Here is a 25,327-nt window from a genome sequence, read left to right as displayed (position 1 = left end):
AACTGTTCCAAGCTGAAAAATAGAAAACTCTTAGTTTGTATTGATAATTTATGTAGTAGCTGAGTTTCATAAGTTTACAAATTTTTCATATAAATTACAAACTTAAGTTTTTGATTATGAATTCAAATTCATTGTAGATCAATTGAAAAGTATAAAATTAAATTATCAATCTTCTGCAGAGAACACACACACTTAAGATCACATTGCTTTGAGATGTTTTGTGTAATGTTTAATCACTTGGAGAGATTAATATATTCCCTTGCCACTAAAGATTATTTAAAAATATGAATACTAATGATATACTATGTAATTTACTAATTCAGTTCCCTACAGATGGACATTTTTGCTATTTCCAGTTCTTCTCTACATAAAAATATATGTAAAATGATGATAGGATAAGGCTATTTTTGTGTGTATTTGATTATAGTCATCCCTCAGAATCCGCAGAGAATTGGTTCCAGGATCTGTGGCAGATACGAAAATCTATGGATGCTCAAATACCATAGTTGGCCCTCCATATCCATGGTTCCACATCTGCAGATTCAGCCAACTTTGGATCATGTAGGATAGTAATATTTATTGGAAAAAACCCTGCATACAAGTGGACTCATGCAGTTCAAACCTGTGTTATTCAAAGGTCAACTGTATTCTATTATGGTGAATTCTTATAAATGGGATTATTAGATAAAAAGGATAAAAGTTCTAAGGTTCCTGCTACATATTGCCAAATTGCTGTATTGCCAAAAAGTGGTTACCAATTTGCAGTTCCAAGAAACAATCTGTAAACTGTGTTGGTAAGCTTATAAAAAAAGCTCTAGGGGGCTTCCCTGGTGGCGCAGTGGTTGAGAGTCCGCCTGACGATGCAGGGGACACGGGTTCTCGTGCCCCGGTCCAGGAAGATCCCACATGCCGTGGAGCGGCTGGGCCCGTGAGCCATGGCCGCTGAGCCTGCGCATCCCGGAGCCTGTGCTCCGCAACAGGAGAGGCCACAACAGTGAGAGTCCTGCGTACCGCAAAAAAAAAAAAAAAAAAAAAAAAAAAAGCTCTAAACTCCAAACAACTCAATTTTTCCTTGTAAAGGATAATTTAACTTTATTGTTTGTTTATTACCAAAAAAAGCATTAAGTAAAAGAACAAAGTATAAAGATCACTCGAAAACCCATAAACCAGAAATTAATACTATTAATATCTAGTGAACTTCATTTTTTCAAACCATCTCTTAAAATATATACATTATATACATATATGTACACATATATACAGATACACACACAGGAAAAGTTTTACAAAAGTGGGTTTATATGCTATATTTAGTATGTCTGGCAAATTAATTTTACTTGGATTTAACAAAAAAATGTAAAAGTGAAGAAATGTTCAACTTAAAAATTTTTTCTACAAGAGAATCTAGTTCTAAAAGACTCCTTCAAAATTAAGGACAATTACAGAAAACATTAAAGAGGCTGGAGTAATTTTTTTCTAGCTTCTTGTATGTTTTAGACATAGTATATGACTCCTGTCATAAAAAATGAAACCAGGACACTTAAAAGAGTTCCCCTACTTCCTGGTTATATTATTCATATATAGACAATGTTCAGATATTTCATTTGTCTTATGATAATTTCCCATTTTTATTTTCTATTTTTTTTTTTTTTTTTGCGGTACGCGGGCCTCTCACTGTTGCGGCCTCTCCTGTTGCGGAGCACAGGCTCTGGATGCGCAGGCTCAGCAGCCATGGCTCATGTGGGATCTTCCTGGACCGGGGCACGAACCCGTGTCCCCTGCATCGGCAGGTGGACTCTCAACCACTGTGCCACTAGGGAAGCCCAATTTCCCATTTTTAATTTAAAATTTCTAAAATGTTTACTACCATTTCTTTTACCGCTTCTTTTTTTCCTGAGTCCTTAATTTGATTCATTTCTTGCTGAGTAAATTTCATCATCAGGCAGTTTTTTCCCAAGTGGTTGTATGCTTTTAAGCACTTGCATACTTGAGAATGTCTATTCCCTTTATATTTTAAGGACAACTTTGGCTGGGTGTAAAGTTCCTGGCACACTTTGTTTTCCTGACCGTTGGAGCCTTTTGCTTCTCTGCCTTAATGAAGACCTGAGATCATCCTGATCTTTTCCCTCACTATACATGGCTTGATTTCTCTGCTTGGATGCCTATATAATTCTTTATCTTTTAAATCAAGGCGATTTTTCTTCTATTTGAATTTTTAAAGTTTGATTTGCTCAATTTTGTTTATCAGCAATGTCAATTATACACATGCAGGATTTCTTTTCATGTCTTCTTGATTATCTCTATACCTTTTTATTATTTTCCATTTTTTCCCCCTCCAGCCTATTTTCTCTATGCCTTGTCTATTTTGTATTTTGGGTTTTCTAATAAGACTTTCAGTTTCCCAATTTTCAAATCTTTGTTTCTTAAATTCTGCCATGCTTAATTTCCATCTCTTATCTTTTAATCTCTTTGAACCTGTATTCTTGCATTTTAAAAAACAGATTATTTTATCTTTTTTGTCTGTGGAAACTTGTTAACTTTTGGCTGGGAGTGGCCAGCATCTGTGATCATTCTTTTCTGATTAATGCTTATTTAAACTTAGGTCAGTCTACCAAAAATAATGGAAAGGGGCTAGAGGAATGAACTTTAAGTTGGGTTGTTATATTGGAAGCCTCTCACCAAATCCATTATTTCCTTTGCCCCTGAGAACACATATCTCTTCATTCCTTAGTATTAACAGGTCATTGTGCCCTATGGCAAAGCTTTTAAAGTAGTATAATTCATATTGTGGGAAGTGTAATCAATTTAGTGGTTTGCACCCGATAGTAAAACTGATACTGCATAAGAAATATCAGAATGTATTTTGCACAGGGAATACGAATTTTTTCCTGAAATTTGTTTTAGTGCAGAATATGTATGAGTTCAGAGGTAAGATGTAAAATGTGTCTCTTAATATAGGCTAGTCAAAAGTTGTAAAGCTATATAGTTCCAAGGCCTCACTCATCCAGTAGGCTAGCACATAGTTGACAGAAATGGTCCTTCAGCAAAGTCTGTACTAAATTCATCTCCTCTACAATTCTGTAATTTATCAAAATGATCTCTAGAGAGAGGTTTGACACGTCCCACTCTTAAGTATGCTTTAAGTTTATAGTTTATGCTTGGGGAAGTTTATTTCTGGTATTAAAAATTATTGAGGGGCTTCCCTGGTGGCGCAGTGGGTGAGAGTCCGCCTGCCGATGCAGGGGACACGGGTTCGTGCCCCGGTCCGGGAAGATCCCACATGCTGTGGAGCGGCTGGGCCCATGAGCCATGGCCGCTGAGCCTGTGCGTCCGGAGCCTGTGCTCTGCAACGGGAGAGGCCACCACAGTGAGAGGCCTGCGTACCGCAAAAAAAAAAAAAAAAATTATTGGGGTTTTGGGGTGGGTTTCTAAATTTTTATAGTTTAATAATAAAGTATACTTTTAAAATTTTATTTTAACAGTATACTGGATGATGACTTGGTTGGTCCAAAGGTCATTCAGCCAGCATACATTTCTTTCCATTTAGAACACTTTGATAAAGAAATAACTGCTAGGACTCTATAGCAGATACAAATAGAGGTGCTTATATTTAATTTTTAAAGGCAGTCCTATATATAGTTGTATGATGAACCATAATAGCTCTTATGGACAACATTAGCTCAGATATTATCAGGAGAGCAATCAGTGAAGAACATGAAATCTCAAATATGATCCCAAAATGCTTTAATATTGATGCAAAAGTCCTTAAGTTCAACAGCAAGCAATAGGATGTTTATCCTATGACCAAATATGACTTCCCAAGAAACTGGATCCTGTGAGGCAGCTGGTCTTCACAATTCTTGCCAAGGACAGAGCTGCAGGAAATCATTTGATCATTTTTTCCTTTTTAAAGGAGGAAAGGTAAGAACAGGTAGACAAAACTCTTCTAGCAAAGACCCCAACACCCTCTTGATTATCAATACCCGTGGACACTATTCAGTCCTTATTTTACTTCTGTGTCCTTAGCTTCTAAACCCACTCTATTTCCTCTACCTTTCTGAATGATTCATTTCAGTTTTCAATCGGTGTTTGCACTTCTTCCTCAACAGTGTTGGTGTTGCCTATGATTCTATTACTGGCTTTTCTTACATATACATACATCTCCCTGGGCACTGCATTCAATTCTACACCTTCCACAATTACCTCAATTCAGGGTTGGATCACTGTGCTTTTATTTACGATGTATGGGCTTTATCTAGATATACCTTAGCTGTCTCAAATTAAACTTCAAGTTAAACTGAATGCATCATTTTCACTACTACCACAACCCTCACTACCTTACCTACCCCTCTAAAACCTGGTCTCTTCCTGCTGTATTTTCTGGTTATGTGAATGGTGCTGTTGTCCAGCAATTCAGGTTAAAACCCTGAGTGGCATTAGATACTTTTCTCTCCATCAAATTTTTTCAACCTAGTTGCCGTACTACTACTGTCTAGATTTGATAATGTCAATGCCCGTAGTATAAAGGCGCTGAGCACCTTAATCTGGAATTCAAGGCTGTGGGGAAGAAGAAACAACACTGTGGAAGAACGCTATATAAAAAGTGTTAAGTTTTACTGTTTGTTGAACATTCAGTGCAACTGTTAAATGATCCAGAAGAAGCCTTACAAACTGAATTCATTCTTTTCTTATAAAGCTGCTGCTAACCAGTCAGTTTTCATGTTTATTACCACTTGCTGCTGCTAGAAATAAAACTTGGAGCTAATATATTTTACTGACTTGGTTTTTTAACGGTACAGCAAGCAGCAGCACAAATCTCAGGATTCTCAGAACAGTTCTAATCACAGTGTAAACCAAAACTAAACCACAGAAAAACAGGAAATGGGTGTGTCAAATTTAATAACAAGAGGGTCACCAGGTGGCCACATCCTCCCCTTGTTTCATACCTTCTGTTCCAGTCCATTCTACCCTCATAAATTTGAGTACAAACAAGGTTGGTTGTACAAAGAGGTCAAAAGCAGCCCTTAGGAAGCATTATCACTCAAACAAACATGTGGATTATGATTCAAAACAAGATACAAAACTCAGCACCTCTTTCATTTAAAAAAGAAAAAGTGAAGAAACTTTTGGTAAAAAAAAAAAAAAAAAAAAAAATCCAGAATATTCTCATAGCTGCCTGGGGAGTAGATCTTCATTCTTGCACATAGACAGATGCCTTTATCTCCACAGAAGGCCACTTGGACTAAAACCAAACTGAGTCTGTTACTCATTCCCTCTCCGGCTCTTCTTGTGGCTTTTCTTAGATCTGAAATGGCAACACATACAAATCATTAAATTTAACAGCTGTTTGGGAACCTGGGCAAGGACTTTTGAGGAAGACTGGGATATGCTAACACTGATGGGGACAGAGATGATACCCAACATTCATAAATATACTTGGTGTTTTTATGTTTAAGAGTAACACCAAGTTAGGCATTCTCCAAAATTTACCATTGAGGAAATGACCTCTGAGAGATTGAGTGCACCTAACAGTGTACAGCATATAGAAGTTTCTAATAAAAATTTATCAAATGAAAGTGACTTGTCCAATGTCACTCAACTGTTAAGTGTTAAAAGTTGGGACTGAACCCCAGGTCTCCTGAGATTAAAGCTCATGCCTTTATCGAAAGCTGCAATCCTACAAAGGAAAAACAAAACACAGTATATATAATTCTAGTAATTTTCAGGGCAACAGCCCAACTTTGTCCTGTAATTAAGGAGAATTCCTGAGTGTCTCATCAATACAAGAAAATTTCAGGTCCACCTTAGTTGTAATTGGGACTTTAATTTCTGAATAAAGAGTGAAATTCTTAAGTCAAAATAGAGGTTAATCCATACCTTTCAGGAGACTTTGAGTGGCTCCTGTGTCTGTGACTACGGTGATGACCTGGGGAAGAAAAGGCTATTGAATGAGATTCTACCCTCCTATTCCTCCACTGTCATTTCTCCCAATTCCTTTCATTGGCTTAATATTTTTTGGCCTATGATAGGGACACTGTTGGTAGCAGAGAACTGAACTCACTTCATATGTATTCACAAGGCTTTATGGCTAAATTTCAAAAATATCACATTGGGTATTTACCACTAATCTGTTAAGTCTTACTCCTATAATTTCAGATGAAAAAACTGAAGCTCATCCTCCTATCAACAAAGCTGGTAAGTGACAGTTAAGATGTGAAGTCTAATTTTCAAATTCTATATCCACTTCCTTTTTTCCTAGACAATAATAAAGTAAGGTACTACTGTACTGCAGGAAGCTAATTGCTTCTATTACATTTCTTTAAGACAACCAATAGCAAAAGGCCCAAATGCTATACCCGGAGACTTGGAGCGGGATCTATGCCGTCTATCTCGGGACCTGCTGCGATGACGTCTTGGACTCTTGCTCCGATGCCTTTCTCGGCGAGGGGAGGGGCTGTGGAAATAACTGGTCAGACTCCCACATCTGTCCGACAGTATAAACATAACAACAGCATCCCCCTCCCCAAATCCCTATCCTTCATCACAAGTCACTAAAGGCCTACCTCCTTCTTTTGGGAGACCGACTCCGCCTATACGGAAAGAAAAAAGAGAAAGAAGAACCTTAGTAGGTGCACTGGATATCGTAAATTGCAAAAATTACCCCAATTCTTCACCCAACTCTGTTATCCATGTCCTTTGTCATGTAACTTTAATACCCTCTGACTCCAAGTCTGGGATTGGCCACGTGACTTGCTTTGGCCAATGGGATACTTGTACATGTGATGCAAGCAGATACTGGAAAGATACTTGCATGGTTGGGCTTGTTTGCTCTTGTATTCTGCCACTGCCATGGGAACAGGCCTAACCTAGCCTAGAATGTGACACACATAGAGAAGAGATGAGCTGCTCCAGTCATCCTAGCTAAGGCTGTCCTATACTAGCCAAAAGACAACTGATTGCACCAGATGAGGGACCACAGTTTATACTCAAAAAACCTCCTATCTAAGCCCAGCTTAAACCACTGACCACAGACCTGTGAACTAAATAAATGTCTGCCACTGAGGTTTTGTGAGTGGTTGTTTTGTAGCAACTAATACATTGACAAACAGACATTATCCATAGGCTGGCATTTTTCCTTCCATGAAGTCCAAACTTCTACACTACAGTGCTTAAAGTCTCCCAGGAAGAGGCCAATGACTAGGGCCCTAACCTTCTGGGAGACCGACTCCTACTCCTCCGATAGCGTAGTGTGGGAGAGCGCCGGGGCTTGTCCAAGTCTCGGTAGCTTCTCCGGCGGTGATCAGGTGACGGCACTCTTTCCAACTGGAAAAGAGTTAGAATGGGTCAGTGATGAGCACAGGCTTATAGACAACCATCTAGGAACACAGTTTACACTCTCCCCATTCCGTCCCAAATTCCACCTCCAAGTGACTTTAAAACAGTAATTTGAATACATGGATAACCCTAAGGACAAAACAAGCAAATAAAATTTTTTTAATGTTTCTAATCCATTATTGTTTAGTGCTGGTACCATTATTCTGGGACTATGTAAGAGTAGTGAGAGGTAAGTAAGTATGCTTCTTAAGAAGATGGGATTTCCAACGTGAAAGAAAAGAGATGCAGATGTAAGATCGATAAGATTAATAAGTACAAACTCATAGTGTACTTGAAGCTTAAAAAAAATTTTCCCCTAGCTTTGTTAACTGTAAAGTCCTAGAAACACAGCTGTAGCAATGAGCCCAGACTGTGGTCTCTAAATATCATATCCCAATTAATGCAACCAAGGGCTTCTTGGAAAACTGGCTAATTCTAGGTCCAGGCTAGAAGGTAACAAGACATGACTAGAACATATATCAGAAAGCAAGGGGCTGAGACTACTATGATTGTATCAAAAAGCCTCACAAGTCAAGTTGAGGGGCCCCCACTGGCCAAAGATGGGACAATTTGAGCATCAACAAGGACAATAATGGTCCAAAACACACCAAATATGCTTAAATCCATGAACTCACAGTGTTACCAAGGGCAAGAGAGCTTTCCTCCTTGGGAGGATACTATCAAATCAACTCATTATTTTAAAAACTGATAAAGGGAAATAATTTATCTTACCTTATATAAACTGTACCTATGAAAAACTAAATGTTGATTTGGGAGGTTTCTCTTTATAGCAGTGTTACAGGTAACAAATGATGAAGAAATAATTAGAATATCACCATTTTACAACCCCTAATGGATCTAGGCAAAGATCATCAGTGGCTCCTAATATTACAAAAAGAGAGACAGCCAGACTTTGCTCATCCTGGGGGCAGTACACACTATTACCTATGAAGTAGTGTTGCTCCACTCCAAAGGGGATAAAAACCCCAAATCCAATTAAAGCCTCTAGACTCAAGTACTAGTTTACAGAAAATACAAGGGACAAATGAACACGATGAGTGATACCACAGGGACACAATCACAAAAATACAGATTGTGAGAATATGTACAGAATGTTATGACCTGATACATTTAAAATCTGCAAGAGGAAAAATTAACAATGGATGGAACTGACAGACTACAAGATGAACCAGTTACAATTTATGGACCTTCTTTGAATACTAGTTCAGACTGTTAAAAATGTAGGATAGCTGGGGAAATGTGAACACTGAATATTTAATGAGATTAAGGCATCATTGTTCATTTGGGGGGTGATGATGGTATATAGTTTTGCTTAAAAAAGGGGCCCTTGTCTTTTCTGAAATATTATGAAATATATGATGGCTGTGATCTGCTTCAAGGTAACTGGTGAGGGACAATTGGGTAGAGATGTGGAGGAAACAAAACAGCTGAGTTGATCATTGTTGAAGCTAGGTGATGGGTAGATGGAGACACTTTCTCTCCACTTTGGTATATGATTAAATTTTCCATTAAAAAAAAAAAAAGAATGCCTACTTTTGGTCCTCTCACCACAGAAGAAGCACCTCAGCCTTGCCTGGCTTTCAATTCATGAATGATTGCGCTTCCTTTAGCACTTAACTTAGATGGAGCCTACTAGCTCAGAGCTACACTTCCATCTACACTGTCTCAGTATCCATAGGCCAGAATTTCTTATATTTCCCCCAGCCTTTTTCTATACATGTTCTTATAATTTTAATCACAAATGTTTTAGATCCTTTTTTTTTTTTTAACATCACCACAATCATTTCCACATTATCATATGCTTTTTTCTTTGGGCCACACCACACGTTATGCCAGATCTTAGTTCCCTGACCAGGGATCGAACCCGCACCCCCTGCAGTGGATGCGTGGAGTTTTAACCACTGGACCGCCAGGGAAGTCCCTATCATATACTTCTCATAATACTTTTAATGGCGGCCTAATAGTCTGTTGAATTGCTATAATAGTTTACCTGACTGCTCCCTGACAGCTTGCTTGTTTTCAACTTTTCAGCATTTTAACAAGTAGTGAAAGAACATGACCATGCAGTAGGTGGTTTTTTCCCCCTAAACTAGGCTTACTCCTTAGTATGCATTCAATTATGAAGAGTATTGTTTTTGTCCGAAGTATTTACTTTAATAGCTACCACTTATTAGGCAATTATGTCCCAAAGCTAATGGCTTTATGTATATAATATATAATTTCATTTAATGCTCACACAGTCCTAAAAGAAAGGTTTCATAATCCTTGCTTTATAGAAGAGAAAATGGTGATTATGTAATTTGCACAAGATTATACAGCTAGTAAACAGCAAAGCTGAGATATGGATCAAGGTCTATTTAACTATAAATCCTATACTCTTAATGACTACATATTGTATTTTTTGGTTGAAGAAAGTTAAAAATTAAAGTTTGAAAACAAAACAAAAAAGACCATTCCCATTCCCTGTAACTTTCCCTCCTCCAACCCTTAAGCTCCCAGGTGTCTGACCTTCTCATCCTCTTCTTCCTCCTCTTCGCTGGACTCCACGTCATCCATGTCTTCTTCTAGAGCACTAACCCGAGGCTCCAGTTGCTCAGCTTCCTCTAGCACATAGCGTTTCTACAGAGAACACAGTGAGAGTTGGGGGGGCTTGCTATCTCCTCTATGTCCTGAAGCTGCAACACTGGGCTTCTGGGAGTGAGAGAAAACCTATGGTATAGCAGGTGAGGCAATTTCATTTCAAAGACATCCTAGACAATTCAAGATTTTCCTAAGGAGTTTCGCATACCTGGAATCTATATATATTTTTTAAGTTCCCCTGTAAAGAGATAAATACAAAGTGGAAGAGAGCATCACTTTTCTATTGCCTCTACTCCCTGTGATCTTATATTCTAAGGGCACTAGAATATCAATCAGTATGGGTATAGCCTTGAATAAAAAATATGGGCTTCACACACAAGGGCCAATAGTTTGAGACTGTTGGCTGGTAGTTCTGCCAGGAGAGGCTCAGACCAGAATCTAACCCAAGAGATCCATTGAGACTCAGCCCAGTTTGGGGGTTTGGGTCCTGCTCTGAAGTAGCACCAACTCTCGACTAGACCCAGGATTTAGGGTAGCTGTCTACAGTCATGCATTTTGAACAAGGCTCAGGATATAAACAATCCATTTCCTGGTTCCATTTCTTCTAAGATGTGGCTTAGTAGTCCTTACTGAGTGACTAAGGACCTGAAAGGCAAAGGTGAGTTTAAAACTGACAAATGGACTGGGTCATAAGACCCCTTACCATTTTTTGTGCCAAGGACATAGAGATCATTGGATAGCCCTAAAATAAATAGTAACATTTGTTCTCTATTTTGCTCTCACTCATCACTAACAAAATTCTACGAAGATTAGGAGAAATGAGACAAAGATGCCATTTAGTGAAGTCAATCCCTTGAAAAAGGGCTCCTTGGAAAGGATCACCACAGTCTGGGATCTAGGACTGCATCAGACAGGGCATCTAGAATCCCTAATGTTCACCAGACTTGGAAGTGACTGAAGTCAGTGTATTAACTTACAGTATTTGTGTTTGACAAAATTAGAATTCATTCCAGAGCAACTCCTTGCCAATGTCAGGGCACATGAGAAGCTAAATTGATGCCCTATGAGTTGCTTAATAGGAACAGAAATCAAAGCAGAAGGTGGTCTTAAGGGTCATTTCATCCAGGACATAGGCCCACACCAGAACACACCCCTTGGTGACATAACAGATATCAGTCATATTTCAATTTCTCTCTCCTCAGTGAGGGTCCTGCTTTGTGGTCTTTCCTTCTAGCCTCCAGGCAGACTACCTCATTTGCATCAATATGCTTGCTTAGAGATGACCGAGCTTTGGAACCCTTAGTTACAACTGACTGCACTTCAGAATATTCCATTTCTTGCAGTATTTCTAAAAATAACAGTAGCAGCTAAGGATAATAAATGTGAGAATTGGGCCCTGAAATCAGGTTTTCAGATTTTAAATGTCATTCTTTTCACTACACAGTCTACAGTAGCCAATATGGAAAAGAAGAAATAATTTTCAGGATTATTTTCTAGGATTTTCTGTAACTGAGTCACTGTGGAGGAGGAGTGGTTCATTGCATTTAAGTGTGAGCACTCATCTACCAACTACATTTATCCATCTGGTTTGCTGCCTCGAGCAAATTTACCTCACCCATTTATTATGTATCTGTAATCCATTCTATTCTCTACTTTGAAGTTTTTCAGATCCCTTTGATCTGTTTTTTATTGAGGTGAAATTCACATAATACACAATTAACAATTTTAAAGTATAAAATTCAATGCTATTCCATGACCACCTCTCACTAGTTTAAAAACTTTCTCATCACACCAGAAAAACACCCCATACCTATTAAGTAATCACTCCTCATTCCCCCTTCCCTGAAACCCCTGGTAACCGCGAATCTGCTTTGTCTCTATGTATTTGCCTAGTCTGAATATACCGTATAAAGAGAATCATATACTATGTGACCTTTGATCTTTAAATTATTCCTTTTAGTTTATATCTAGCAAGGAAATGAGCACCTCAAAAGCAGGTGGGATACAGCAAATTGCTTCAAAATTACTGAGCTGCAGTAGGATCAAAAAAGAGACCTGAAGTTCTGGATCCTCCCAGTTTGGGTTTCTGTGGTTGCTTAAAACTTAAGAATTTGCTCCCATCCCCCATCTTAAACACTGTTTCTGCAACCCTTCCATTAATGCTGCTGATTCTTACATAGACATCAGAATAAGAGAATAGTAGAGCACTAAGAGCAAAAGACCCTTACTCTACAGGTATTCCAATGACTTTTGCAATACATTTTATAGTTTCACTGAGGTATAATCGATACACAATAAACTGTACATTTTTTAAGTATACAATTTGATGAGTGTTGAGTCGTACTGTATACAACTGTAAGCCACTATATCAATATAATGGATAAATCCACCCCACCCAACAGTTTACTTGTGCTCCTTTGTGATTTCTCATTCCCTTTCCTCCCCACTCCCTTATCTTGCACCTAGGCAACCACTGTTCCTTTTTGTCACTATATTTACATTTATTAGAAAGGAATTATACAGTACATACAGCTTTTTGTCTTTTTTCACTCAGCACAATTACTTTGTGATTCATCCACGCTGTTGTGCATCCATAGTTCATTTTTGCTGCTGAGTAGTACCAATGTATGGATACATCACAATTTGTGTCCATTCACTTGATGGACATTTGGGCTGTTTCCAGTTTCTGGCCATTACAAATAAAACCGTTATGATTATCTGTGCTTATGTCTTTGTGTGGACATGAGCTTTCATTTCTCAAGTAAATACCTAGAAGTGGAATAGCTGGATTGTATGGTTAACTTCTTAAGAAACTGGCAAACTTTTCCAAAGAGGTTGTACCATTTTATATTGTCACCAATAGGATACGGAGACTTCCAGTTCCTCCACATCCTCGCCAACACCTGATAAGGTCAGGGTCACATTCTACTAGGTATGTAGTGTATATTACTGTGCCTTTAATTTGCATTTCCATAATGATTAACGGTACGGAACAACTTTTTATGTGCTATTGGCCAACTATGTATTTTCTTTGGTAAAATGTCTGTTAGAATCTTTTGTTCATTTGTCCACTGAGTTGTTATTCAGTTCAAGAGTCCTTTATATAGTGTAGATTCAAGAACTTTGGTGGATATATGTTGCGCAAATATATTCTTCCAGTCTGTGGCCTGCCTTTTTAGTTTTGTAATAGTGTCTTTTGAAAGGCAAGTTTTTAATTTTTATAAAGGCCAATTTATTAATTTTTAATAAATAATTCATGGTTTTATGTCTTATTATAGGAATTTGTCAAACCCAAGGTCACTAAGATTTTCACCTATGTTTTCCTTCTTTATGTTATACTCTTAGCTTTTATGAGACTATTATCCCCTTCAAGTTTATGAGCTAAGGGTAGAGATTCATTGGTTTCCATACGGCTATTCAACTGTTTTAGCACCATTTGTGGAAAAGATTATCCTTTCTCAATTGTATTGCCCTAACATCTCTGTAGAAAACCAACTGACCATATATATGTACACTTATTTCTGGTCCCTTTACTTTGTTCCATTTATTTACTTGTCTAGCTTTATGCCAACACAACACTGTCTTGGAATCAGGTAGTGTTTGTCCTCCTAATTTGTTCTTTTTCAAAGTTGTTTTAGATATTCTAGGTCCTCTGCATATTCATATAAATTTGAGAATCAGTTTGTCAAGTTATATCAAATTTTATTTGGATTTTGACTGGAACTGAATTGAATCTACAGATTAATTTGGGAGAATTGACAACTTAACAATTCTAAGTCATGGTATAAAATATACCACGGACATGATATATCTCCATTTACTTAAGTCTTCTTTCATTTCCATCAGTAATGCAATGTTTTATAGTTTTAAGTCTTACACATCTTTTGACAAAATTATCCTTAATTATTTTAAAATTTTTTTTTTTTTTCCCCGTACACGGGCCTCTCACTGTTGTGGCCTCTCCCGTTGCGGAGCACAGGCTCCGGACGCGCAGGCTCAGCGGCCATGGCTCACGGGCCCAGCCCCTCCGCGGCATGTGGGATCTTCCTGGACCGGGGCACGAACCCGTGTCCCCTGCATCGGCAGGTGGACTCTCAATCACTGCGCCACCAGGGAAGCCCTATTTTAAATTTTTTGATGCTGTTGTAAATGGTACCTTTTTAGCAAAATTTCAAATTCCAGTTGTTTATAGCTAGTGTACAGAAATACAACCGATTTTTGTACATTGACCTTGTACCCTGCAATTCTGCATAAACAGATGAATGGGTAAACAAATTGTGGTATATCCATACAATGGAATACTATTCAGCAACAAATGAAATAAAAAACTATTGAAATGTGCAACAACATGGATAAATTTCAACTCTCCACTATAGACCATTCCCTTTCTCTTTAGGCTACCTACTATATCTGTTTTCTCTTTGTATTTTACAATATTATTTTAAAAATCATATGCTGTAAGACTCATTCTTGAAAGATGCTTCACGGACAATTATTTCTCACTAGGAAAGGGAAGTAAGACGATAAAGATGATATTTAAGGTGGATCAGTCTCCCATTCCTGACCTTCCTTTCATCTGTTTTATATCCTAGATTTTTATATGAAGATCAATTTGAAAAACTGCTCACAAAGCTTAAAAACCTACTCTACTACAATCTCCTTAATAATATAACATTTTAAAGAACAAAATTTTCTTGTGTTATTCACTTTTAAAGCCCTACCCTTCAATCACTTTTTCTGTTTTCTTCTCACTCCCAATCTCCTATCTTTCTCATAGACATGAAGACTGCTAATTAGGAGGACCATAAGAAAAAAGCAAACAACCCCATTAAAAAATATGGGCAGAAGAATTAAATAGATATTTTTCCAAAGGGGACATGCAGATGGCCAACAGGCACATGGAAAGATGTTCAACATGACTAATCATCAGGGAAATGCAAATCAAAAAAACCACAATGAGATATCACCTCACACTTGTCAGAATGGCTATCATCACAAAAAATGCAAATAACAAATGTTGGCGAGGATGTGGAGAAAAGGGAACCCTCATATAGTATTGGTGGGAATGTAAATTGGTGCGGCCACTGTGGAAAACATTATGGAGGTTTCTCAAAAAAAATAAAAACACAACTGCCATATGACTCAGCAAGTCCACTCCTGGGTAAATACCCAAAAAAACCCAAAACCACTAATTTGAAAAGATACATGCACACCAATGTTCACAGAAGTATTATTTACAATTGCCAAGGCATGGAAGCAACCTAAGTGTCCATCAACAGATGAATGAATAAAGAAGATGTACGTATATGCAATGGAATATTACTCAGCCATTAAAAAGAACAAAATAATGCCACTTGCAGCAACATGGATGGACCTAGAGATTGTCATACTGAGTGAAGTCAGACAGAGAAAGACAAATATATGATATCACTTATATGTGGAATCTTAAAAAAATGGTAAAAATGAACTGATTTACAAAACAGAAAGTCACAGATGCAGAAAACAAACTTATGGTTAGCAGAGGGGGAAGAGGGGGGAGAAATAAATTGGGAGATTGGGATTGACATATACACACTATTATATATAAAATAGATAACTAATAAGGACCTACTGTATAGCACAGGCAACTCTAGTCAATACTCTGTAATGACCTATATGGGAAAAGAATCTAAAAAAGAGTGGATATATGTATAACTGATTCACTTTACTGTACACCTGAAACTAATACAACCTTGTAAATCAACTATACTCCAATAAAATTTTTTTTAAAAAACCTAAAGTATATTGTCATAATTACATTAATTTTTTATAAAGAAATATAATAATATATGTATATTTGGAACAAAAAAGAAAATGCAGTATATATATATACAATGGAATACTACTCAGCCATAAAAAAGAATGGAATTTTGCCATTTGCAGCAACATGGATGGACTTGGGGGATATTATTATTATTTTAAAATTATTTATTTATTAAAAAAATTTTATTTCGTAATGGAGTACAGTACAGTACAGTGTACAGTAAAATGATTCAGCTATACAGTGAAGTGGTTCAGTTATACATATACTTGTATCTATTCTTTTTCAAATTCTTTTCCCATTTAGGTTATTACAGAGTACTGAGCATAGTTCCCTGTGCTATACAGTATTGGAGGATATTATTCTAAGTGAAATAAATCAGACAGAGAAAGACAAATACTGTATGATATCACTTATATGTAGAATCTAAAAAATACAACAAACTAGTAAATGTAACAAAGAAGCAGACTCACAGATACAGAGAACAAACTAGTGGTTACCAGAGGGGAGAGGGAAGGGGGGGAGGGAATTAAGAGGAACAAACTATTAGGTATACAATAAACTCTAAGGATATACTGTACAATGCAGGGAATATAGCCAATATTTTATAATAACTATAAATGGAGTAGAACCCTTAAAAATTGTAAATCACTATACTGTATACCTATAATTTACATAATATTGTACATCAACTATACTTCAATTAAAAAAAAAAAGAAGATTCTGAGCTCCATGGTGTTTTATCATGTATGCGTGTAAAGAGATCTTTACACACATTTTATTGTGTACTGTGTATTGTGTGTGTATGACCTTTATCTCTTACCTGTAGCCGGGGCAGAATGATATCACAGACTCTCTCACTGTGCAGTAGTTCATCAATAAATTCATCCACATGCATCAGTTCAAACTCTGAAAGAAAAATAATAAGCTCAAGTAACTAGGAAATAAATTTAAATAGCCAAAAAGTAAAAGAAGTGTAAGATTCTTTATGTAAGATATCTAACAGGGTACGTGGTATAGAAAGTGTGAATTCTCTGCAGCTTCCCTTTGCCTGCACATTCACTAATAAAGCTATTGCAGTGTGGCAGTTACACTGAAGGGACTACTGTCAAACCTGGGCTCAAACTACAGCCTTTCATATTCTTGTCATCACCACCTATCTTCATTCATTCAACTCCCTTTTATTGAGGCCATTTATGTGCCATGCCTCTTCTAGGAGCTGGGGATAAAGGGATGAATGAAGCTGTCCCAATTAGCAGGAGAGACACAAAAAACAAGCACAAAGAGTCCTGAATTGTAATGGGGTAATGTTCATGAATATAATTTATAACTCAAGTACAATTTCTCATGCGAACCCACTAAGTTCCTAAATATAGAATATGTATCTTTTCCCCTGCACGGGTCAGCAAACTTTTTTTAAATTGATGTATAATTGACTTACAACATTATATTAGTTCCAGGTGTACAACATAGTGATTTGCTATTTTTAAGAATCATGTATCTTATATGGTAAGTGGAGCAATAGCTTCTTAGAATTTCTATGGTAAACATTACCTTAGTTCAGTGGTTCTTGGTTCTTAGTTCAGTGGTGTTGCCCCCTGCAACTATGGGGTGCTCTAGTGGGTAGAAGCCAGGGACGCTGCTAAACATCCTATAATGCACTGGACAGCTCCCCACAACGAAGAAATATCTGGCCCAAATTGTCACTAGGTTTAAAACTCCTGTCTTAGTTTAACATAATATAGTCATAACTAAGTAATTTCATGATGGCCATGACCATGTCCATCTTGTTCACCATATTATTTTCAGTACATAGCATAGTACCTGCCATAACATTGACACCTAATATGTATTTATTCAATGAATGAATAAGTTAATAAAAGTTTAAAGAATAATACCAAATTCTTAACTTCTACTCCTTAGTGTAATATGTAGAGGGTAAAGGCAAATGCTACTAGTCTTTTGTTATGATACTAAGTGAGAAAAAGTTCTGACTGCATTCCCTGAATCCCATTTTACCACAAAATATGTCTCTTTGTAAAAGGTATGGAGCTGCCCCTCCTGGATACACTTATTATTTTTCAGTGGGATTCCTACATAAGCATGAGTACAGTCTATATACTGCAGGGTGAAGTATCGTACAAGAGAGGCCAGTAGAAAGAACTGTGAAGGTGTAATGTATGGAAAACTAACCTTGCCTGGGAGGTCTGGAGAAGGATTTTACAGTGAAGGTCATTCAGGAGCTAGGTCTTTATGGGATGGAGCACATGATGCAAAGCAAGGATTAACATGAGATGCAGTTGGAAAGACAGGCAGACGGGCAGACTGGGTAAGGTCGAAAGGAAGCTAGTAGTCTAATGGAGTGCTACGACCCATGAGAGAGAAGGAGGACCTGACGGAAGGCAGTAACAATCTGGATTAAGAGCAACACTCACAATGTATGTGACAATGTGACACTAGAGATACTGGTGAAATAAAAACTGGCTCAGGGATGAAGGTCTAGACACCTGGCACCATACTCACCTCCATTTCGGTTCTGGCTCTTGATTTTTCTATAGTCGTTGTATAGAGGCTCCAAGTACTTATAGCAATCAATTGCAGTGCCTGTCAACCTCATGTAAAGTGCTCCCAACATGCGGACATACCTGACAGATAGATGACAGTGAAACAACAGGCCATCCTACAAAGTTCCTGAGTTTTACAACTGGCTTTTCTCATGACAGTAGTGGATAAACAAGTTCTTTCTTCTCTTTGGCAAATAAGAAAGCTAAATTTTTAGAAGCAGCATGGGGCAGTAGAAAGATAGCTAAAATATGGAGACTTGTGTTCAAGTTCTCATTCTGCCACTTACTGGCTGTGGTTACTTAGGATATGCTGCTCAACTTTCAGGGTCTATTATATCATCTGTAAAACTAAGATACAACCCATTTACTTCATGGGATTATTTTAAGAATCAAATGAGATACTAAATTTAACAACCGAAAGTATAAGATTTATTTACTAACAATACAACCAATTTACATAGACATGAATATATAAATTGTTGTTAGGAAGCAGAATGCTGGTTATGGAAAAAAGTCAAAGTCATCTGGGTTCAAATTCTGATTCCATTATTTACTAACTGTGTAACACTGGGCAATTTACTTGCTTTCTCAATCCTTATAAAATGTACCTGATAGTCCCTAATTTGATGGCTTGGTGTATTAAGTAAAAAATGTATGTAAGGTGCTAAGCATAGCATATAGCTAGCACTCAGTAAGTGCCTAATAAAAGTTAGCTGTTTTCTAGCCATTAATGTTTGTAAGATTCCTTTCTTCTCCCTTTCTCCTATATCCCAACTACCCACTCAAATCTCCACTTGGATAAAGAGTAGGCATTTGAAACTCAACAGTTTCTGTATATGACAAACAAAATAGAGTGGCAAAGGATATGGACTCTGAAACTAGCTTTGCCACTTACCAGCATTTGACCTTGGGGAAACCAATCTCTCTCTGCCTCAGTTTCCTCCCCTATATAATAGGGATAATAATTTTACAGGGTTTTGTGAAGTTTAAATAAATTATTATATTAAATTTTTTAGAATAGAGGGTGGCACATAATAATCTATTATTATGTCTGTCTCCTATACTTGTCTGTGAGCTCCTTGAAAATGGATAATAAAATAATAAGAGCAGATTATATTTTGGGGCCGTACACCCTGCAACAGGCACTGTGTTGGGAGATTTACTGTTCTGTCTTCCTTAATCCTCACATCTATCCTGAGTTGCTATTACTGTTTCATTTTATAGGTAAATAAAGTAAAATTTAGAAAATTAAGTAACTTCTCCAAGGTCACAGTTAATAAGTAACAGGGTCTGGACATGAACCTACATTTAACACCAAAGTTTCCCTCTTCTTTACCACACTATGTTGTTTTCTTCATCCTTAAGCATTCACTGCTACCAACATATTAGGCACTCGCTTCTGCTTAGTATATGCTCAGTGAGTTTGTGAAATACTGTTTTTTTGGGAAAAGCCATCAAGACTGAGACAGTGAAGGAGAAGGTCAATATAATCAAAACAGACAAAACACAAACTCAAGAGGCTCAAGAGCAAAATCCTAGAGTGGAACTCTGTGGAAATGAGATAACACTGTTTTCACTCCTCTTAACTAAAGCCAAATTCTGGACCATGAAATTGAAGTTTTTATATTAGCTAATAAACATTTCACTCACTTGAAATCTTCATTTTTGATAAACTCTACAATGATATCCTTCTCAGGTTGAATCTGAAGCATCTTCAAGGTCAAACACAGAAAGGGAGTTGGCTTTATGTTGCCACCATAGACACCACCCACAAATCTTAACTCCATGGCTTTATCGACAACAAGTTCAGCTAAGAAACAAAAACAGAGTGGCATCTCAGACACATCAGGACTAAGCTTTTCCAGGTTTGAAGTGGAGAGAAGTTAAAGCTAGTTCAACGTTTGGTGCTCCTGAATTAACAGTTTAATATTAGGAGAACAAGAGTGTAATAATAATTAATAATAATAGCAGCAGTCAATATACACTGAAAGATTATTATATAACAGGTACTCTGCTAAGCATTTCGTATTATTTCATTTAATCTTCACAACAAGCCATGGAGGTAAGTTCTAGCACTGCCCTTGTTTTCAGCCAGGAAAATGAGGGCTAAGAAAGATTAAGTGATGTGCTCAAGGTCCACAGCCAGAAAGTGGCAGGGCCTGGGTTTTAATCCAAGCAGTCTAACTTCAGAGTCCGTGCTTGGCATCATGTTAGGAAAAAAAAAAGCCAGATTAAGAGTTAGAAGAAACAAAACAATAACAACAAATAACTCCTCAATAGCTACACAACCTTGAGCGAACTTCATCTAGACAATGGGGATAATAACCTTTCAATACTGTTGTCAAAATCAAACACTAGGGAAATACAGATCAATGGAACAGAGACAAACCCACGCACCTATGGTCAACTAATCTATGACAAAAGGAGGCAAAAATATACAATGGAAAAAAGACAGTCTCTTCAATAAGTGGTGCTGGGAAACTGGACAGCTACACGTAAAAGAATGAAATTACAACACTCCCTAACACCATACATAAAAATAAACTCAAAATGGATTAAAGACCTAAATGTAAGATTGGACACTATAAAACTCTTAGAGGAAAACAGAGGAAGAACACTCTTTGACATAAATCACAGCAAGCTCTTTTTTGACCCACCTCCTAGAGTAATGTAAATAAAAACAAAAATAAACAAATGGGACCTAATGAAACTTAAAAGCTTTTGCACAGCAAAGGAAACCATAAACAAGATGAAAAGACCACCCTCAGAATGGGAGAAAATATTTGCAAGCGAATCAATTGACAAAGGATTAATCTCCAAAATATATCAACAGCTCATTGCAGCTCAATATTAAAAAAACAAACAACCCAATCCAAAAATGGGCAGAAGACCTAAATAGACATTTCTCCAAAGAAGACATAAAAATGGGCAAGAAGCACATGAAAAGATGCTCAACATCACTAATTATTAGAGAAATGAAAATCAAAACTACAATGAGGTATTACCTCACACCGGTTAGAATGGGCATCATCAGAAAATCTACAAACAAATGCTGAAGACGGTGTGGAGAAAAGAGAACCCTCTGGCACTGTTGGTGGGAATGTAAATTGATACAGCCACTATGGAGAACAGTATGGCGGTTCCTTAAAAAACTAAAAGTAGAATTACCATATGACCCAGCAATCCCACAACTCGGCATATATCTGGAGAAAACCATAATTCAAAAAGACACATGCACCCCAATGTTCACTACAGAACTATTTACAATAGCCAGGTCATGGAAGCAACCTAAATGCCCATCAACAAACAAATGGATAAAGAAGATGTGGTACCTATATACAATGGAGTATTACTCAGCCATAAAAAGGAACAAAATTGGGTCATTTGTAGAGACGTGGATGGACCCAGAGACTGTCATACAGACTGAAGTAAGTCAGAAAGAGAAAAACAAGTATCGTATATTAACGCATATATGTGGAATCTAGAAAAATGGTACAGATGAACTGATTTGCAAGGCAGAAATAGAGATACAGATGTAGAGAACAAACGTACGGACACCAAGGGGGGAAAGCGGCAGAGGGTGGGATGGGGGTGGGGTCGACGTGGTGGTGTGATGAATTGGGAGATTGGGATTGACATACATACACTAATATGTATAAAATAGATAACTAATAAGAACCTGCTGTATATAAAAAAAAAAATCAAACACTAGGGACTTCCTTGGTGGTCCAGTGGTTAAGACTCCGCACTCCCAATGCAGGGGGCCCAGGATCAGTCCCTGGTCAGGGAACTAGATACCACATGCCACAACTAAAGATCCCACATGCCACGACTAAGACCCGGCTCAGCCAAATACATAAATATATTTTTTTAAAAAAATCAAACACTAGCTGTGTGAACTAGGGCAAGTCATTTCACCTCTCTTTGAGCCTGTCAGTTCAAATTTGAATAATAAAGGTACAAAGTTAAGGGCTATAGTAAGAATCAAATGAGATAATAGAAACAAATGCTAATACCTACCTGACACACAGATAATAAATAAATAAATAAAGGTTAGGTACTATTAATGGGAAATCACTTTATAAATCAGACTTCTCCAAGTTCCCTTAGGATAATTTCTATATTAATTCATTCCATATTACAGTTGGCAATTTATAGTTAGGTGCCAAGTAGCAGAGATACAGGTAGAGGGATAAAGAAGAGGGACCCAATGACTACTCTTATGGAGTTTACCGTCAGGCAAGGCAGAAAGCATTAAAAAAAAATATTGAAAGTGTGATCAGTAATTGAAAGAAGATGCAGAATGCAATGAAAATATATGACAAGGGAACATAACCTAGTGTTGGGAAAAAACGTCATGAGTTCACTTTTGCACATATGGAGTTGGCATGCCTTGGAATCAGAGACTTAGATCTCAGGGAGAGATTTGGGCTGCAGAGATAAATTTAAAGGCATCTATATATATGAGGTAACTGTGGTACGGATATCATCCAAGAAGAAAACTATGGAATGAGAAAAAGCCCCCAAAGTAAACCTTACATGACTCCAAAATTTAATGGCGACTCAGAGAAACAATATGACTCGTCCATGGACACACAGCTAGGATGGTGGCAGAGCAGTAACAGCAGAGCAGTAGTTAACAATGGTAACAGCACCACCGCCACCACTGATTACTGAGTGCTTTTTATTAACATATAGCTGTAACTATACCAAACACTTTTTTCATCTTGTTTATGTTTTCCTTTGCTGTGCAAAAGCTTTTAAGTTTCATTACGTACCATTTATTTTTGTTTTTATTTCCCTTTCTCTAGGAGATGTGTCAAAAAGGATCTTGCTGTGATTTATGTCACAGAGTGTTCTGCCTATGTTTTCCTCTAAGAGTTTTATAGTGTCTGGCCTTACATTTCGGTCTTTAATCCATTTTGAGTTTATTTTTGTGTATGGTGTTAGGGAGTGTTCTAATTTCATTCTTTTACACGTAGCTGTCCAGTTTTCCCAGCACCACTTATTGAAGAGGAAGTCTTTTCTCCATTGTATATTCTTGCCTCCTTTATCAAAAATAAGGTGACCATATGTGTGTGGGTTTATCTCTGGGCTTTCTATCCTGTTCCATTGATCTACATTTCTGTTTTTCTGCCAGTACCATACTGTCTTGATTACTGTAGCTCTGTAGTATAGTCTGAAGTAGGGAGCCTGATTCCTCCAGCTCCATTTTTCTTTCTCAAGATTGCTTTGGCTATTTGGGGTCTTTTGTGTTTCCATACAAATTGTGAAATTTTTTGTTCTAGTTCTGTGAAAAATGCCAGTGGTAGTTTGATAGGGATTGCATTGAATCTGTACATTGCTTTGGGTAGTATAGTCATTTTCACAATGTTGATTCTTCCAATCCAAAAACATGGTATATCTCTCCATCTGTTTGTATCATCTTTAATTTCTTTCATCAGTGGCTTATAATTTTCTGCATACAGGTCTTTTGTCTCCTTAGGCAGGTTTATTCCTAGGTATTTTATTCTTTTTGTTGCAGTGGTAAATGGGAGTGTTTCCTTAATTTCTCTTTCAGATTTTTCATCATTAGTGTATAGGAATGCAAAAGATTTCTGTGTATTTTGTATCCTGCTACTTTACCAAATTCATTGATTTTCTGGTAGCATCTTTAGGATTCTCCATATATAGTATCATGTCATCTGCAAACAGTGACAGCTTTACTTCTTCTTTTCCGATTTGGATTCCTTTTATTATACCAAACACTTTTTATACATTTCATTTAATCCTTAGAACAACCCTTTGACCTTTAAGTTCAGTATTACTATGCTCGTTTTACAGTAAAGAAAGCCACGGTTCGCTGGGGTAACACAGCTCCAAAAGAGGAGCCAGAATTAAACAAAGATCAAAGACTACCTGGAATATTTCTCTGAATAGCATATATTTATATTAGGACTGGGATGTGGAAATACTGCAAATGGTCCAGATTTGAGTATAGGAAGATCATGAATTGGTTTCAAGCATAATGACATTCCTTTAAGACCTTCAGGGTCTCTGTGCTGTTTGGAACCCAGCAAGTTATCATTAAACATGTAATGACTCAAAGAACCGCAACGTGACACCCTTCCGAATGAGGTCCTATCAGATCCATCTGTGTTCCCAAAGCCCAACACAAGACTAGGCACAGAGTAGGCGCTCAGATTTTTCTGAATGACAATGATTCCCCTCTAGTCTCACCCCCAGGGGCCAGTCCTATCGGACTGGTCTGGAGAACTGGGCCACAAGATGACCGGGGTTGGGGCGGGGGGATCGGCGCGCTCTTGCTCACCTGTAAGGCCAAAGCACTCCTCTTTCCAGTATTTGGACTCATAAATGCGCGTCCGAATGATCTTCTCCACCAGATACTGAGGGTTGGTGCCGTGGATGCTGTGCGCATCTTTTACAGTACGGTTCGCCATTTTACACCTCCTTCCGTTCTATTTCCGTCGGGTTCTTTAGGACGTCACATCCAGGTTAAAAAACCGGAGTGGAATGGAGAAGGATGGAGGAAGTCTCACTAAATAGTTTGGGCGACCATCTTGAACCCGGAAATGTTTTAGAGTCGGGCACTTTCTTGCGCGAACGGCGTAGCATACCGAATCAATGATGGCCTCTGACCGTTGACGGATGTACGTCCTGCGTCCCCTCCTTAGATGGGCGGGGCGGAAGGGCTGGCTGCTGACGGAACGTGGAGACACCCTGGGGGCGGGGCTACGGCGTTGGCGGGAAGTTTCTTTTTCTCCACCTTCTGTCCATTCCTCGGGAGGCCCCCGCTTCGGCTCCAGTACGCGGCTGGTAGCTGTAAGAGGAGTGCCCCTGGGCAGGTAGATTTGCTGCAGCTCCACGAGCTCCTGAAGCGGGGACGGTGGGAAGCGGAGGGCTTGCGCCCAGCTCCAACAAACTGCGGCGCCCGGTGAGTGTGGCGTCCCACGGGCTGGAGAGGGATCTGAGCCGCGGGACTGAGGAA

The 25,327-nt window shown here is 38.0% G+C and overlaps 2 protein-coding genes and 1 long non-coding RNA gene across 6 annotated transcripts in view; 2 read left to right on the top strand and 1 right to left on the bottom strand.

Annotated features, from left to right (window-relative positions):
* Positions 1–3,404: 3,404 nt before the first annotated feature.
* On the bottom strand, positions 3,405–24,982 carry PRPF38A (pre-mRNA processing factor 38A). The gene is made up of 10 exons (XM_067726148.1): positions 24,650–24,982; positions 19,990–20,149; positions 18,299–18,420; positions 16,599–16,684; positions 9,904–10,014; positions 7,211–7,323; positions 6,564–6,590; positions 6,357–6,454; positions 5,878–5,926; positions 3,405–5,305 (listed from the first exon to the last, which is right to left on the bottom strand). Exons 1-10 carry the CDS (start codon positions 24,777–24,779, stop codon positions 5,263–5,265), a joined length of 939 nt encoding a protein of 312 aa, XP_067582249.1. The 5' UTR covers positions 24,780–24,982; the 3' UTR covers positions 3,405–5,262.
* LOC137218738 (uncharacterized) lies at positions 5,302–7,502 on the top strand. Its single transcript, XR_010940838.1, has 2 exons — positions 5,302–6,195; positions 6,325–7,502. It is a non-coding gene; the product is annotated as an uncharacterized lncRNA (long non-coding RNA).
* Positions 24,944–25,327, top strand: part of ORC1 (origin recognition complex subunit 1) — a 34,205-nt gene continuing 33,821 nt past the window's right edge. For 2 of the 4 annotated variants that reach the window (XM_067726120.1, XM_067726117.1), the window contains exon 1: positions 24,944–25,273. The gene's annotated coding sequence lies outside the window, so the exon portion shown is untranslated. The remainder of the gene's footprint in view (positions 25,274–25,327) is intronic. The other 2 variants (XM_067726119.1, XM_067726116.1) reach the window with 1 other exon arrangement.

The sequence above is a fragment of the Pseudorca crassidens genome, chromosome 2 (genome assembly GCF_039906515.1).
Source record: "Pseudorca crassidens isolate mPseCra1 chromosome 2, mPseCra1.hap1, whole genome shotgun sequence".
Classification (NCBI taxonomy): domain Eukaryota; kingdom Metazoa; phylum Chordata; class Mammalia; order Artiodactyla; family Delphinidae; genus Pseudorca; species Pseudorca crassidens.
Note: the sequence above shows the minus strand (reverse complement) of the source record. Positions and strands in the feature narration are given on the sequence as shown.

What these genes read in the sequence shown, in the direction of transcription:
- PRPF38A (XM_067726148.1), bottom strand. Translation starts at nt 24,779, where the DNA reads ATGGCGAACCGTACTGTAAAAGATGCGCACAGCATCCACGGCACCAAC. An exon ending in AGGAAGAAGAGGATGAGAAG is followed by an intron (nt 7,324 to 9,903) that starts GTCAGACACCTG and finishes ACTCTTTTCCAG; the next exon opens with TTGGAAAGAGTGCCGTCACC. An exon ending in ATCCCGCTCCAAGTCTCCGG is followed by an intron (nt 5,927 to 6,356) that starts GTATAGCATTTG and finishes TTTCTTCCCCAG; the next exon opens with GTCATCACCGTAGTCACAGA.